The 16,039-nt window shown below is 41.6% G+C and overlaps 2 protein-coding genes across 3 annotated transcripts; both read right to left on the bottom strand.

Moving 5' to 3' along the window:
• Positions 1–1,064: 1,064 nt before the first annotated feature.
• Positions 1,065–11,198, bottom strand: LOC112902538 (protein translocase subunit SECA2, chloroplastic). Of its 2 annotated transcripts, XM_025971659.1 has the most exons (30): positions 10,830–11,198; positions 10,644–10,713; positions 10,474–10,538; positions 10,258–10,378; positions 9,465–9,556; positions 9,233–9,298; positions 8,938–9,002; positions 8,759–8,846; positions 8,589–8,654; positions 8,391–8,506; positions 7,941–8,031; positions 7,346–7,429; positions 7,115–7,207; positions 6,933–7,028; positions 6,764–6,849; positions 5,786–5,864; positions 5,593–5,706; positions 5,360–5,455; positions 5,223–5,286; positions 4,845–5,134; positions 4,135–4,190; positions 3,903–4,020; positions 3,728–3,808; positions 3,085–3,164; positions 2,685–2,739; positions 2,524–2,593; positions 2,261–2,450; positions 2,025–2,148; positions 1,794–1,868; positions 1,065–1,614 (listed from the first exon to the last, which is right to left on the bottom strand). In XM_025971659.1, exons 1-30 carry the CDS (start codon positions 11,148–11,150, stop codon positions 1,441–1,443), a joined length of 3,186 nt encoding a protein of 1,061 aa, XP_025827444.1. In that variant the 5' UTR covers positions 11,151–11,198; the 3' UTR covers positions 1,065–1,440. The 2 variants fall into 2 exon arrangements, with proteins under 2 accessions (XP_025827444.1, XP_025827445.1); XM_025971660.1 differs by lacking the exons at positions 10,644–10,713; positions 10,830–11,198 and having other exon boundaries at positions 10,258–10,338; positions 10,436–10,523.
• A 1,254-nt stretch (positions 11,199–12,452) lies between these two features.
• On the bottom strand, positions 12,453–15,938 carry LOC112902539 (disease resistance protein RPM1-like). Its single transcript, XM_025971661.1, has 2 exons — positions 12,922–15,938; positions 12,453–12,839 (listed from the first exon to the last, which is right to left on the bottom strand). The coding sequence occupies exon 1, from the start codon at positions 15,754–15,756 to the stop codon at positions 12,964–12,966; it is 2,793 nt and encodes a 930-aa protein (XP_025827446.1). The 5' UTR covers positions 15,757–15,938; the 3' UTR covers positions 12,453–12,839; positions 12,922–12,963.
• Between the last annotated feature and the right edge of the window lie 101 nt (positions 15,939–16,039).

The raw sequence follows: 16,039 nt of genomic DNA, 5'->3' as shown, positions 1-16,039 counted from the left end.
CTTCAACTTTTTAAAAGATAAGCTGCCGAATATATTAAAAAAGATAAAACACAAACCGGTCAATTTCCTTTTATGTTTTGTGCTTCATCCTTAACGGATGCATGGCAGCTTAGTGTATTTTTCACCCAACTCGGGAGTTGAAATCGTTGCGGTTTGGTGCTCTCCATCAACGACGACTTGAGCAGGGCAGACTGGCAACATCACATCACGTGCTCTGCTTGTTGTTGCTACAACTGTAAAAGAAAAAAAGAATCACAGCATCTAGCTTTTCATAAAAAAGGAAAAAGAATCACAGCATCGACCTGCGGGGCTGGTCTACTCTGTGTCGGTCGGAGCTAGCAGGAGAAGCCAAAGCGGAGCGTACGCCACGCCCACGTTGGGCGCGCACGTCACGTGTGACGTCACCCGCCCTCCCCCTCCCCGGTGGGCCCCGCTCTCGCGTCGCTTGTGATCGCTGCCTGAACCGGGACCATCAATCAGGAGGGCAGAGGCAACGGCCGACCGATTAGCCGCCCACGCGAGGCATGCGTTACAAAAATGCCCCTGCTGCTGCTGTCAGTGACTCAGTGCGCGTGGTGGCAGCAGAGAGGAAACTGAACGGTGCCCCGAACCTGACCAGACCACACGTTTCGGTGCATCGCACGGTGCCATGGATCATTCCCTAGGTTCAGACCTTTCTGGCACCTGTAACTAGTGGCTTCTCTCTTGTGGCAGCAGCAGGTGGTGGCCTGGCTGGCTGCTACTGCAACAGCCAGGCCACCAGGCTCTGTGGATCATTTGGAAATGCCAAACGAAAACAGTAAGCTCTGGTCGCCAACCAGTTCACGGAAAATATCTGATCCGGAATGCAGAGGCCGCTTCCACACGAAACTGCAGGTTCGGCCGCTACGGGAGTCTGGGGGAAGAGCCGACTTACCGATCATTCCCAAATGTCAAGAAAGCACTGGGAGTTCCTGTCCACAAGCGATGAGATTCCGGGCGCAAGGCCTACTCTCAGACTTGGTGCCACACTATCTGGTTGAAATTCAGGGCACGATCGGGTGAAAGAAAAAAGAGGTGCGGAGTGGACTTTCAGAGAAAGCAAATCATCATCATGATGGCAAGCCAAGGACCACGGTACCGTCCCTGATGTGGATGGGATGAGCCCGGCTCCAAAGTTGTAGCGTGCAAACAAGCTCCGAGCTTGGATCAGTGGAATGCAGTACATTCTGTTGTGTGGATCAAGATGCTTCTTTGTGTGTTCTTGTGCTTTGGCAGCTAAAACATGTTAGCGCCTAAACTATCTTGACTTTGTGGGTTAGGGTGCCACCCCATCTGACAGGCCAATACGGGAGTCGCATCGACGCTGATTCACCAACATAGCTGCACTGGTCCCTTGCAGTACTGCTCCCTCAAAACGTTCTCACGTTTCTCTGCATTAGGCGTGGTCCCTTTCTTCGGCTATTGATCCTCGGTGTTGAAGATCTCGTCGGATTCCATGGGAGACGACCAGTAGTGCAGTAGGGCTTCCACGGTCAGTCGCCGCGTGGCACTCAGCATTGAGATGAAGAAGCGGCAGCCGTCGATCTTGTACTCTTCTAGGGGGTTTCTGTGCCCAAAGCTCCGGACATTCACCTAGCAGAAGTTTGAAATCAAGTCAACACCGTAGTATTCAGAAAAAAGAGACAGATGATAAAATCACAGACAAGGTTCTTCATTTATATTTCTTTTCAACTTTTAATTTGATGGGCGTGTTAGAGAAAGAAAGATAGAGGTAACTCGAAGCAACTCATCCGAAGGATGACTGTACTCACCGCAGAACTAAGCTTGTTCATGTTTACCAAATGGTCCTTCCATAAGGCATCAAGAGTCTTCAAAAGTACTTCCCGCTGCAACGATAGAGATAAAGATGTTTAAAAAAGAAAATAAAATATTCTGCGTAAACTTCAGAAGAAGAAAAGGTAGATATTGTCCATATTGACAGAGTTGACAGAATCAAATATGGCTGAACAAAACTGTACGAAAAAATTCACATGAGAATAAACCTCGATTCCACTTATATATGCATCATCGTAACGGGACTCTTGCACAGCGTTCAGGTAGGTAGCTATTAGAAAATCTCCAAAATATTTGCGGAGCAGATTGACAGTGTTTGTATATCTCCCTTTCCTGGATTGTTTAGCACAAAGAAGCAACATATAAACTATCGAATCAACAACTATTGTTATGAATGCCATATTATGTCAACAATAAAATATATGGGCATTATATCAAAACATACTTTGATGTATCATCAACACAAATGGCAAACCACCGCATCATGGAAGATGTTTTCTTTCGGATTCCTCTGAATGAATCAGGTGGGATTGGCATGTTGGGAAGAGTAAAACTATCAGCCTTCACAGAGCTACTACCATGCACTTGTTCAAGTGCTGATTGTAGGTTTTCCTCTTGGATGCCCTTGAATGATTCTGCAGAGCATCTTAGAGATCAGAAGATCCATTATATAAGAACATTCACTAAATATGAATTTGTGCATATTACCACCCAGTAGCTTCCCCCCTAGACCGACAAACTCATCCAGAAGCTTGGCAAGATTCCATGTCTTCGGAGGCTGAAAGAAACATATGATTTTGATAACTGTCATGGCACCAAAAAGAAATGTTTCAAGAAACAAGCTTAAGAATAAGGACCCAGCAAAGTACCTTTTGGGGATCAACATTATGCAAAACAATTTCATCAGCTACTGCTTGCATGTACCTAATAGCATCACAATTAAAGGCATGTCACCAGAAAAGAAAAATCGAAGTGTTTTGCATACTGAAAGAAGGAAAAGGTGACTACACATAATTATTTAAGTAAAGGACGAACATCATTTCAAAAACACAAAAAAGTAGGTTTTGGCATTAGCAAAATGGAAAGGGGGTTGTCTATCTTTCCTAAAATAAGAAAAAAGATAATGAGTGTGTAAAGTAAGATGGATTCTTAATTCTTTCTACTCCACATCTTTGATCCAAAAGAATCAGTGTATTAATATAGTTTATAGCACTACCATTTCATTACGTACATCGAAAAGCTTCATACAAGAGGCAAAAGTCAGCTTACTGGAAAATTTGGTCACTGCAGCTTTCAGAGTCACCAGATAATATCACCTGCCTAAGGTTGTATACGTGCTTTCTTTGGACCTATAAAAGTTGCGGACAAAATTACCCCCATGAGTAATTGTGATGCCACTATGCAAGAATAAGAAATATCAAATAAACTGGCTACTTAAGCTCATATACATCAAACATGAAATTGTGCCTTGAAACAAGCACAATGGGAAGGGAAAGTGTTTTCCCCACTGCCTCGATAACTTATAGCAGAATTAACATGAATTCAAAGAGCGATAGCATTGCTACTATTCTGTTGAAACCTGTGAAAGGCCACAAATATTTCGACAACAACAAAGCCTTTTAGTCCCAAGCTCGTTGGCACAGGCTAGAGACAACCCAACAAAAACTGTCAATTCAAAAGGACAGAAAGAGAAAAGGATAACAGGAAAGAAAAGTTATTCATAATAGCAAAGGTAGTAAAAGATGATCGTCTGTCTAAAAAGGAGGAGATTGATACCTAAGGTTATGGTTCACGCTAGTGGATAGCAAAAGGTGATACAGATAACTCAATAGCTCACATTTAATTTGAAGGTTACAGAGCAAACCAAGATACTACAAAAATACAAGAATTGCAATAAGGAGCAATTGTGTACCTCCAGGACTTCATCGAACTCAACAAGACTTTTCCTTATTCCAAAATAATATTTCTCTGCGTTGATCTGAAGGCCTAGAAGCTGTATTCAAAGACTTCATGAGCGTAAATAAGATTATCACTGTGATGCCAAGCAAAGGATGCTCATATGCCACGGCAACGAGTGCAAATCTGACCTGTTTTACAACAACGTTGCTTTCAATAGCAATATCTTCATCATTCGTTATCCTTGATATAAGCATCACAGCCCATTCAGTGTCCAAATTAAATTTCTGGAATATTTCATCTTGTAAGCTGGATGAACAAAGTTAGACACTGTCAAATTGATTGAGTAAATATATTATCAGATCACACCAGAAGTTATAACAGTAGAAGGGTGAAGGTATTCTTGTTGGGGGACAAACATACCTCACCATAAACCGTGTCGACCCAGGATCACCCTGTCTGCCCGCTCTGCCACGCAACTGGCAAAAAACAAAGCTTACGGACTTATTTGTACTGTGTCAGCAAAAAAAATTATTAAAACAACCGAAACAAGAAAGCCTTTCTGCCACAAGCATGTTGGGGTAGGCTAGAGACAAAATCCAAAAAGAGCACAAAAGCATAATATAATGTTAATATATAAAAAAGTGGATGCAGCAAATATTCGTTTAGCTAGAATTAACATGTTCCAACTTGGAACTTGGAGGTATGTTTTTTATCCAAAGAAATGGAAAAAAAATCTAAAAAATATAATAGCTCGACTTAAAACAGGATAGAAGCAAAAAAAAAAGTTTGTAAAAGGTTATTTCAAAGGACTCAGACTGATTACCTGATTAGTCTGGGCGAACATAAACAACATACATATTAATTAATTAATAAATATATTTTCTGAAAATATAATTGAAAGGATAAGTAACATATGAATAGAATCTATATTTGACTCTCCAGGTCCTTTTTTGTGACACAGTACCAGTTAATGCTATGTGTGCATCCTAAGATCACTGATGAAATCATTCAAAAACTGCTGATAGCAAAGAATTTTATTTTAGTCCAGAATCAAAGGATTCTATATGATAGAAAAGGCTAAGCATCATGCAACGCCACAGGTGCTTCCTGCTACATGAGCAATATCTTACTTGGTTATCAATTCGGCGTGACTCATGCAAAGAAGTTCCTACTACATGGAGCCCACCTAATGTCTTCACCTCAGTACCTTCAGCAGAACAATGGATTTCACAATCCCTCAAGACACCGAGATAAGCAAGTCCTATTGCATCACAAAGAGGGTACATCTCAAACTCTTCAGCCAAGCGCTCTTGTAGCTTCTCCATCCCAACCGTTTGGCCCATTTCTATAGATTCAGCAATAGTGGATTTTGCCTTGCTAAATGACCATTCATTTCTCTCACTTTTATGAACATATTTTGCTGGAAGAATATGCGAAAGAGTGAGACAAACAACAAAAAACATAACTTTTCACGCATTAATATGCAACCATTAGCCCTCAATACTTACCCATGATTGCAGCTTTGGCTAGGAGACCTAGAGATGATGGGCCAAGTTTTATTTTTGAAAGACCCTACATACAATAAATGGGAATAGTGATAAGGACCCTGCAAAGTTTTGAGCAAGAGAAAAGGCTCTGAATGAACCTTGTGGGATGTCGATTCCCCTTCCATGTCAATATCAGGGGGTTCATGGGTCAGAAAGGGAAGTATGCTATCTTCTACTATTTCTTTTGCAAGCATCTGAAAACAAAAAAGATGGATGATATTTCTGCTAGGTATGAACAACTAAAATACACAAGAATGATGCAACTTTTTACTTTTACATATTTTCTAAAAGGAATTCTGGTGAGCAGTACTTGATATGTGTATGGACTTACTTTGGGGTTACCACCTAAAATAATGTCTGTTCCTCTGCCAGCCATATTAGTTGAAATTGTGATAGCATGTTTTCGTCCAGCTTGTGCAATTATTTCAGCTTCTCTTGCAGCATACTGTCAAGAATAACACAATTAGCTCTATCAATGGCAAATAATATGACAAGAAGATAAACTAAAGCAACATTATACAAACCTTTGGTCTTGCATTAAGGACATTGTGGGGAATATTGCGAGCTTTAAGTAGATCTGACAAGTATTCAGAACTCTCAACACTGCAACAGATATAGACACTATTTGTTTAGACAATTATGTGAATAGCACAGAACTCAAAACTGTTAAAAGCGTAACCAGTGCTGAGAGCCCCCACAAAAGGTGGGGTTTGGGAAGCATATTTCTAGGCAGCCTTACCCTTATTTTGTAAGGAGGATGACTCGAACCTACACAAGGCGAGATTTAAATAGAACTACGAACTGTACATGCAAAACTATGGAACTACAGCTGGCATCCTCATTACTAGTTGGTCATGATAACAACAAGCCACCTTAAATCTTTATAGATAGGTTTCCGTCCTATGGAAACTTCTAAACCAAATCTTAACTTCTTATGTCGAAAATAGGCATCACAAAATCTTATCTTTAGCAGCTTATCGCCTAATTTAAAAAGAAACAGACAGCTAACAGATCTGTTGCTACTGTGCAACTGCAAATAACATGGGAAGATATTGCTCACACTGTTTCTTTACATTTGGAGCTTTTTCTCCAATGCAAACGAGGGTGTGTTCCCACAAATCTATTTGCAATTTATTTCTTTATTTTTTAATAAAGAGGCACCAAGGGACAAAACATAGCAGTAAAAATAATTAACTAATCTACTTTGTCAGTGTCCATCCAAAGATACTGTTGATAGAAACAATCTTCCAGCGGTATAAACAACATATAAAGGTCGTGTTGAAGAATCCTAATTAGTAACATTTCTCTTGCCCACGGTAACAACAAGCATATTCAAACAGAACAAACCTTTTGTAGTATATAAATATTATAATACTAATAATCTCCTGCGCTAAGAATCCAGAATTCCAGATGCATGACCAAATTTTCCTATATCAGGCTTGGTGGCATGTGATATGGCGGTGATAAGATTAAATTTGTATAAAAACATAAAATAAACTCACCTTGTAGTTCCAACTAAAACAGGGCGGCCTAACTGGAACATAGACTCTACTTCAGCCCGTACATATTGCCATTTACCTCTTGCAGTCTACAAGAGCAACAGAATCAATAAAACTTTTCTTTTTGTAATTTCCATGTGATGTTATATTTACCAATTCCTCAAAAACTCACCGCAAAAGCTTGGATAGGCAAGTCCACCCGTATATTAGGCAGATTTGTGGGTACTTCAATAACAGGCATCTTAAACATCTTTAAAAATTCCTTTTCCTGTAAAACCAGCATGGTCCTGCCAGTCAGGAATTAATTATACAAATCAATAAATTACCTAGAAAGCAACCTAATAAACACCATACCTCTGTCTTAGCAGTTCCTGTCATCCCAGAAAGCTTAGGATAAAGCTTAAAAAGTGACTGATACGTGATTTGAGCCACAATTACTGAGTCTGCCTGATTAAATTGCAGTTAGCATTGCACACTAGAAACTATCATAAACTTCCAGAAAATGACAAAAGACTAATTAAATGTAATGTAATGCCATATATGGTTCCACCATTGTAAACTGGCAATGTGTAAGTCAATAATGACCTGGATTTTTAAGCCCTCTTTTGCTTCTACGGCTTGGTGAATACCATCGGACCATCTTCTTTTTGGTTCAACTCGGCCAGTTAGCTGGAGAAGAATTAATATTATTGTCCAGACATATAGGATTCCCAAAGCATGCAATTGCAATGAACTAATAGGCAATGTGAGCTATATTATCAAGAGGATATAATACATATATGATAGACATTGCTCAAAGCTCACCAATGTGATCAAAAGAAATGTGCTGATGTGATGTTTCAAAAATCCAAATAGTGCAGTGCTGGATAAAGGACATGGCAATTCGAAGGATCAGCATGGACAAATATTATCTTATTTAGGTTGACAGAAAAGTTTGTCGATGCATAAACAACTTCCAGGCCATGATTGATAGAAGCATGATGCAAAAATGACTGAATCAGCAAATGGAAGTTCCAGTGACTCAAGAATGGTTGATTCATGCTACAGGTTTGCATAAGCTACCAGTGCACATGGGCATTATCATTGGCACATTGCACAAAATAGTATGTTGTCATCAATCCGTACAGACTGCTATGAAACTATGGCATTCTCGTAAGAAATACTGAAGGTCAGATAGTACCTCATTAATTATGATAGCTTTTCCATCCCTAACAATATACTGCACATCCCTACGGTAGAACACTTTGGCCTTCAAAGCATTCATCACAAACCTGCACCATTTGAGAAGTTATGGTTAGTCACTACTCAATAGAGACTGAACGTCCAACATGCATTTAAGTTGGTTGAACCTGTGATGTCATTATTTAACATTTTATTCTGCAGCTACTTGCAACCATGGCAAAGGAGATGCACAATGATCAAAATGACTTAAGACTACCATGAAAGAACTGATATGTTAGGTTCAATTCCTTTCTTGCACACATATGTATTTCTTTAGCAAAAGGGTAGAAGGCAAATTTACAAGTGCAATTCAATAGCTAAATTGGCTAACTGATCAAAAGTTGCATATAGGGAGAAAGTTATAATCAGATAAAAGGTACATATTACATAAAAAAAATAGTGACAGCACCTTGCCCACGGATCACTCTCATCCCATAAATCATCTGTCCCGAGAATAATCTCAGCATGTGCTACTCCATCCTCTGTCAGATCTATATTATTGCCCTTTAGCTCAACAGTGTAATGCTGCAGGAATAAGTAAGCATGAATAATCATTTGAAGGAACTGATATTGGGAACTGTGAGATAGCAATAAGAAAAATACTCACAACACCCTCCATAAGAAGTTCTGCGACTTTAGCAGCAACTGGATACCGAGCTGCGTCTCTATTATCCTAGTAAAAATATGGAAGACGCCGTAGAATATGTCACACTTCACAGGTCGAGAAATTCAAACAGCATTGAAGGAATCAGCTTCAAAAAAAGTGAGTGATCAGACCTCTCCACTTATTAACAATGGATTTCTTCCCTCGTCTATAAGCACTGAGTCCACTTCATCCACAATAGCAAAGTGGAAAGGTCTTGGCCTATCAAATCAATAGTATTTGAAAAACAACAAACATGGGGAAACCATAATTTTGAAAAGTGAGAGAGAAGAGAGAACAGTCTCAAATGTACCATCTCATAACAAGTTGTTCTTTGTTTCGAGATAGGTTGTCACGAAGATAGTCAAATCCAAGTTCCTGCAGGGTATGCACAAATTTTTTGAGAACCTTGATATATCGAGAACGTGTAGTAACAAAAACTAAGATCAGTGAAGTCCTCATTGACTAGTATTTGTTTGTGTTTGACCCAAGTTAGCATTTCACCATAGCAAGGTCATACCATATTACCACACGAAAAGTTGATCCTCTAAACTGGATAACCACAAGATAATATTAAAAAAGATCTGATTATAAACTGAGCGTCTCACCGAGTTGTTAGTGTATGTAATGTCGCACCTGTAGCTCGCCCTTCTCTCATCTGACTTCATACCCGCCTATGCAATGCCAAGAAGAGCAAAATATGATTATATATTTCAATATTTGCCTGTTATGCTAATTCTATAAATTACTGTACAAAAGTCAGGTGTTCCCAAACCAGGAGAAGGGGATCTGGAATGTCAAATACTGTAATTATAGGTTTGTTTACCATAGTGTAAATACCTGAATTAGACCTACAGTAAGGCCGAGAAAGCGATGAACACGGCCCATCCATTCAGCATCACGCTGCGCCAAATAATCATTTACAGTCACCACTGAAAAAAGGATCGCAGTGTTTAATTGTGAAGAAATAGGAAAGAAAGACACTGAGAGCTAACTAGAGCAGCTCCCACCACTATAGATGTGAAATGTGGGTGAGTGGGTCAGATCATTATATTTTCTATCTTCAGATTATTAAGCATGGCTTCCATTGTAACTGCAACTCGAATTGCTTCGAATTTACTCATGTTTAAATCATTTTATTCCGAATATTGCAAACAATACTGGCACTGCAATGTTAAAACATAGCTTTAATCAATCTATCTCTTGGCATCAAAAGCAATAGAATAAACATGCACAAGATCAGTCATCTTAAAAAAAGAATACCAATACGAATTTCAGCCAAGCGTAACCATCCTCACATCCTATAGAAACCAAATCATTGATCCCACCGAGCCAGCTTGGTCTTGTGTTCCCATTAAGCTAGCTTGGACTTACGCAGGCAACCAATTACCAAGCACAACCTAAAATTTGCTTGAAAGTTGAGTTCGCATTGAATTGACACATCCTGGGATGCACAATAGTCAACTATCTTCAGTTGTCCAGTTGATCCAACACAAGGACATACGGGAAGTGAAGATTGTGCATTGCATTGATTAGAAATGATGAAATGGAAAGTAAATTTGATGGAGTGGCGAGCCACCTAAGTAGGCTAGATCTACAGGGCGAATTCGAAAGATCAGATTTCATAGAGTACCATGAACTCCTTCCCCAGTCAGCGCATTGAGATAGGCCGCCAATGTGGAAACGAGTGTCTTCCCCTCACCCGTCTTCATCTCTGCAATGCACCCGTCGTGGAGCACGGCACCACCAATTATCTGACCAAATACACCAACAGAAAAGAACTCAAGCACAAGAACCGACTCAGGCCTTACATTTGAACCCTCAACCCTGAGGACGCAAAGGTGGGTACCTGAACATCGAAATGCCGCATCCCCAGGGTCCTCCTGGCCGCCTCCCTCACCACGGCAAATGCCTCTGGACTCAAATAACCACGTGCACATCAGACAGTAGCACATTGAACCCAAGGAAACTCACACAACACTGAAATGCTGGAATTTACAGTAGAATCAGCAGCCTTACCAGCCTGGACGTCAGCGAGCGTCTCCCCGCGCGCCAGGCGGGCGCGGAACTCCGCCGTCTTCGCCTTCAGCTGCACGCAAACCCACACATAGCCTCATCAGCCACACAGAAAAAAAGTAAAAGCACCACCAAAAGCTACATCAAGAAACCATCCGCTGGCGGGGTCCCGCAGTGGCAGCACGCCACCTGTTCGTCGGAGAGCCTCCGAAGCGCCGGCTCGAGCGCGCCGACGGAGTCGACGAGGCGGCGGTAGTCGCGCACCACCCAGGCGTTGAGGCTGCACAGGTCCTTCCATGACCCCGCCTTGGCGGCCGCCGGAGCGGGGGTGGGGGTGGCTGCGGCCGCGCAGGAGAGAGGAGGCGGCTTCTTTGGCCTGGGGCAGGGGGTAGCTCCGGGGAGGGGATTGGCTCTGCGCCTGCGGAGGAGGCGAGGGGCTGAGGTCCGGATGGGGGCGAGGGAAGTGGAGGGGGCGGAGAGCGCGGCTGCGGCGGCGGCGGCCGCGGCCATGGTAATCGGCCAGTTAGGATGAGCAGAGCAGGGGAAAGGAGGGGGAGGAGGAAGATATTACTTACATGTGGGCCATGCGCCTTCTCTTACAAGCTGGCGCCACATGTCAAGAAGGTGGTTGTCTTCTGACTAGCGAAGGCGTACCTTCGTGTTTTACGTCAGCCTTGAACGAAGACGTAAAGCTTGAAATTTGAAAACTGCGTGCGGCATGGAAACTTTAGGCAAAATAGCCATACGGGAATACCAGGATGCCCGGTTCATGCTGGAAAATGGAAATTGCGTGGGGCCATATTTCTTGTAGAGATGCCGAAAATGGCAAGGTGATATTTCGTTCTTTACTTTTTTACCTTTTGTAATTGTCAGGATCTCAATTTTGGATTTTTTTTTCTTCAAATCCTTTCGAAGTTCCCCACTAAACGAAGCCTCATCTGTTCATGACAGCAAGACTAAGACCGCAGTCATAAGACTGTAAAAATAAATACTTCATTGACTAGAATAGTGGAATCATGCCCTGATAAAAAAAACGGTGAGAGAGTAGAATCATGCCCATCAATCATGATCGCAAAAGACGTGCAATAGTATAACAGAATTGTGATTTTAGCCAAAAAAAAAATTTGTGATTTAGGCAACCATGCTTGCACTTGGTCATTCTTGATGGGCCGCTTTTGAAGATGGAAACTCAAAGTCAAACGACTATGGCAATCCTACAATGCAGTGATGCTACTCTTCCAGGACACGGTTCCTCTGGTATACTGCTCCCAGCATTTGGTTCTGGACTTCTGGAGACCCATGACCCATGCATCAGTTACCAGCAACAATGTCAGAGGAGTCTCGTGCCTCTTCCGAACCCTCAACTTCCATAAGAGCATTGAGCCAAGGCATTCACTGACTTATGAGACGATCTCATTTGGCTCACTAGGGTTTTGCATTGCTTTAGTGCACTTTTATTGCATCCCCAGCAGCCCGGTCGGCTCCATATGAAAGGAAGTACTAGCATGTTGTTAATGTCTGCCATTGTGGTTCACTTTTTTTTTTTTTTGAAAGAAAGCCTTTGTGGTTCATATCCAAGGCGCATTGCATTCATTCTTAAGAAATGTTACCAGGCATGTAGCCAGAAAAGAAGTCTAAAAAGAATATGAAACTGTCCAAAAAAAAAATCATTGACACAAAAGGTACGAATTTGACAGTACGTTTCTACTACAATTTATTTTTAAAACCTACATAAATTATAATGCCATAGGAGTTGGAATAACCTCTTAGGCCTCATTTAGCACATTACATTCCATTTATCTAATCAAATTATTATAAACATAAACATATTACTGATTGAAATTCAAACTTTTGGCTGCACACAACAACAAAAAAATAAAGACTCCACAAGTTTGTTACAGACCTGGGAGATGCCTCGCCCCATGAAGGACATCAAGCCAATCCAGAATCCACTCCGTGCAGAATAACAGAAATTCAATACGAGCAAGCACTCTGTGATCTCTGCACCCGGCACAAGTTTATATTTTTAGATCAACACCAGGTGCAAATGACATGGCAGGGCACTGAAATCACAGCAGTGTTTGCGCTTAATTTGCAAACTAATTTGCTTGAGTAAATGTCCTATGCGGCTATGCCCATGTGGTCACTAGAACAATGCATGTTCAGTAACCACTGAACTGAATCACCAAAGCCAGCAACCTGAAGAAAGTGAAACCAACGAGATGTTTACGAGTGACTGTGTTGCACCGGGCAGCAAAAAAGAAGCTGCATAAAAGCATACCTTGTACGTAGACTCTGGGAATAGCAGCTAGCATCCAAGCCTTCAGCCAGCAAATTCATTCACTTTTGTGGAAACAACAATTCTTCGCCAAAAGTTTTTCTCAGTTGATTCAACGATAACTTTTCTAATGTGGCTAATCTTCATAAGTTCTTCCTTCCATTCATTTGCTTCAGGTTCCTTTGTAAGCATCTCTATAAACTCATCTGCAGTATCTATCAAATGAAATTCCTCAAGGGCTCTAAGGAACCTGACGCCATGAGGAACACGCTTCAGTTTTGGACAGTAAGAAAGCTCTAGCTCAACAAGGTTTCCTAGTGCACCTTCTGCTATTTCGACTTGGTTCAGCTGTGGAGCTCCCCCTAATACCAGTTTTGTGAGCCTTGGAAATGACAGAGCAGATATGTACAATTTCTTCCCATCATATGCATTAACAAGACGAAGAAAGCGTAAATCACGTAACACAATAAGGCTAGGAAATGGATCTTCATCAAGTTTGGAGCCTTTCAGGGTCAATTGAGTGAGGTTATTAAGGTGCGACCAGGATGAGAGAATCTGAGGCATCTGCTTCTTTTCCAGCTGCCCTTCCAGTTTAAGTTTTGAAAGAGTTTCTGGTAAACGGAGTGCTTCCCATGGCAATACGTCATTTTCATTTGATGAAGCAATTGACAGGTGGACAAGATGGTTCATGTTCACAATAGCACTGCACAACTTTAAGGAGTGCTCACTTGTCACATCGCTGACTCCAAATGTTCTTAACTCCGTTAAAGCAGCAACATCACATATAATCTCTAAGCTTGCTTTAATCTTTTGCAAAGCATGGAGTCCAGTCAAGTTCCTTATGCCCCTAGGAACCTTAGTTCCAACAAGAGATGTAAGAGGTCCACCTATGGGCCTTGAACCTGCGTACAGGTATCTAAGCTTCTTTAGTTTTGCTATGTTCTTTGGTAATGTTAGCAAAGCAGTAAAGCATACATCCAGTACTTCCAAGTTCTGTAATCTTCCCAGTGCCTCAGGTAGATTAACAATACCAGTATATCTAAGACCCAAAAGCCGTAGATTAAACAAGCTGAAGACCTCATTAGGCAACAACTTGATTTGAGTACCTTGCAGGTCCAATGTTGACAGCATTTTTGAAGAATGAAGGATATGCGTCAACAAATCAATATCAATATATCTCGTGAAAGCATGGATTGCACGGAGATGTGTTGCACCAAATGGACTCAAGGGCGCAACACCAGTGCTTTGTATTGACAGTCGACGTGCGCCTACCGAAAATGTCCCAGAACCCTTGTAAACTTTACCAAAGTATTCTTTCTCTGCTTTGTCAAGGGCAAGATGGCGTAAGATATCATGCATTCGGAAAAATTTCACCCGTCCAAACGCATTCGTCTCTATGACTTGTAGTAGGCTTCGATTTATAAGCTCATTCAGGAAACCCTCTGCCACTTCTTCAAGTGTTTTGTTCTCTATTTCCTTGATGAATCCAGCAGTAATCCAGTGCCTTATTAATCTCCGCCTGTTCAAATTATAATCCTCTGGAAACATTGCACAATGTAAGAAGCAATTCTTCAATTCATATGGAAGATCCTCCAAACTGACTTTCAGAACGGTGTCAACACCAGGGATCACGTTATTAGTTGACTGCAATTCTAGCTTCTTGTACACATTTTCCCATTGCAAGTGAGTTGGGGGTTTGCAAGATAGTAGGCGGCCTATGCAAGCAATCGCAATAGGCAAGCCTTCACACCTTTTTAAGAACTTTTCAGCAAGATCCCATAACTCTGAAGGGCACCCTTTTTCATCATTATTGCAAAATGCTAGCTTGCAGAATAGCATATATGAGTCAATTTCTTGTAGTGGTTCCAGCTTAATTGCACAGTTACTAGTTGCCAATGATGCAACTTCAGATAATCTTGATGTAAGAACAAATCGGCTAGTACAATTAGTCGGAAAGACAGGCATGATGTTATTTATCCATACATCTTGTTCCCAAACATCATCCAAAACCATGAGAAACCTTTTACCTTCAAGATTGATACGGATGACATCAACTACTCTTCTCATATCCATAATGCTAGAGTCTATTGAGATACCAAACTCGATAGCAATTTTTTTCAGCAAGTCCTCAACTTCGTAACTCTTGGACACAATTACCCATGCAGCAGCGTCAAACTCCATTTTCACAATCTTATAGACATGATCAGCTAAAGTAGTTTTTCCAACTCCACCCATCCCCCAAATTGTGGTGATTTTTCTGTTTGTTTCTTCCATATCACCTACAAGCCACTGCTTGAGCTTGGCAGCATGATCTTTAATACCCACTATATCCTCTTCCCTCGCAGAACACAAAGTTTGATAGTTAGATGTGGCATGATGGTCACCGCTCCCAGAGTATCTCTGCATTCCTTGGATGACATAACGGTCCCTCCTCCTTGTACTGTCCTCAATCTCGGCATTGATATCATGGAGCTCAAGAGCAAGACGGCGCCAAACCTTGACATTCTTGATCCTCTTCTTTGTCTTGGCTGCAAATCCTCCATGCTTGTTGTCCTCAAGCTTGTACATGAATTCATCGACAACATCCTCGATCCGGAAGGATAGTTCCCGGATCTTGTTGATGAAGATGGCAGTGGTCTCATCTGTATCCTTGAACTTTTCTGAGTCGCGCAGGTAGGCTTTCATGCTCTCCAGCTCCACCTTGGCTTTACGGATCTCACCAAAGAGTCCCTTGAGGGCAGAAGCTTCCTTCCAAAACAAGGATGCACCAGCTACTACCTCATTTGCCAAGACCGTGCTTAACTTGCTAATCAGCACTCCTACAACAGCCTCCGCCATGATGGTTGCGCCTACTTGCTTGACTGCTCAGAGTCACAAGCATAAGCACTTTGTGCTAGGCAGCTTCTGCAGGGCCAGAGGATGATGACCAGCAACCAACAACCAACAACTACAAGCTTAAAAGAGGGTGCTGACCGGCTCTGAAAATAGCAATGATTGCTCAAGTGCTCATGATCACAAGCATAAGCGCCTATTTTTCTGTGAAAGCCCAAACTTCACAAATCAGTGCAATTTTCAGAGCTAGCTTCTGCTAGACAACCCGAACTTCCAAAGCAAGATTTAA

The sequence above is a fragment of the Panicum hallii genome, chromosome 8 (assembly GCF_002211085.1).
Source record: "Panicum hallii strain FIL2 chromosome 8, PHallii_v3.1, whole genome shotgun sequence".
Lineage (NCBI taxonomy): Eukaryota > Viridiplantae > Streptophyta > Magnoliopsida > Poales > Poaceae > Panicum > Panicum hallii.
Note: the sequence above shows the minus strand (reverse complement) of the source record. Positions and strands in the feature narration are given on the sequence as shown.

Excerpts from the sequence above, each read along its gene's own strand:
- LOC112902539 (XM_025971661.1), bottom strand. The coding sequence starts at position 15,756 with ATGGCGGAGGCTGTTGTAGGAGTGCTGATTAGCAAGTTAAGCACGGTC.
- LOC112902538 (XM_025971659.1), bottom strand. The coding sequence starts at position 11,150 with ATGGCCGCGGCCGCCGCCGCCGCAGCCGCGCTCTCCGCCCCCTCCACT. Across the intron at positions 5,135-5,222 it reads AGCCAAAGCTGCAATCATGG|CAAAATATGTTCATAAAAGT; the intron begins GTAAGTATTGAG and ends ATATTCTTCCAG. Across the intron at positions 2,594-2,684 it reads ATAATGTTGATCCCCAAAAG|CCTCCGAAGACATGGAATCT; the intron begins GTACTTTGCTGG and ends TGTTTCTTTCAG.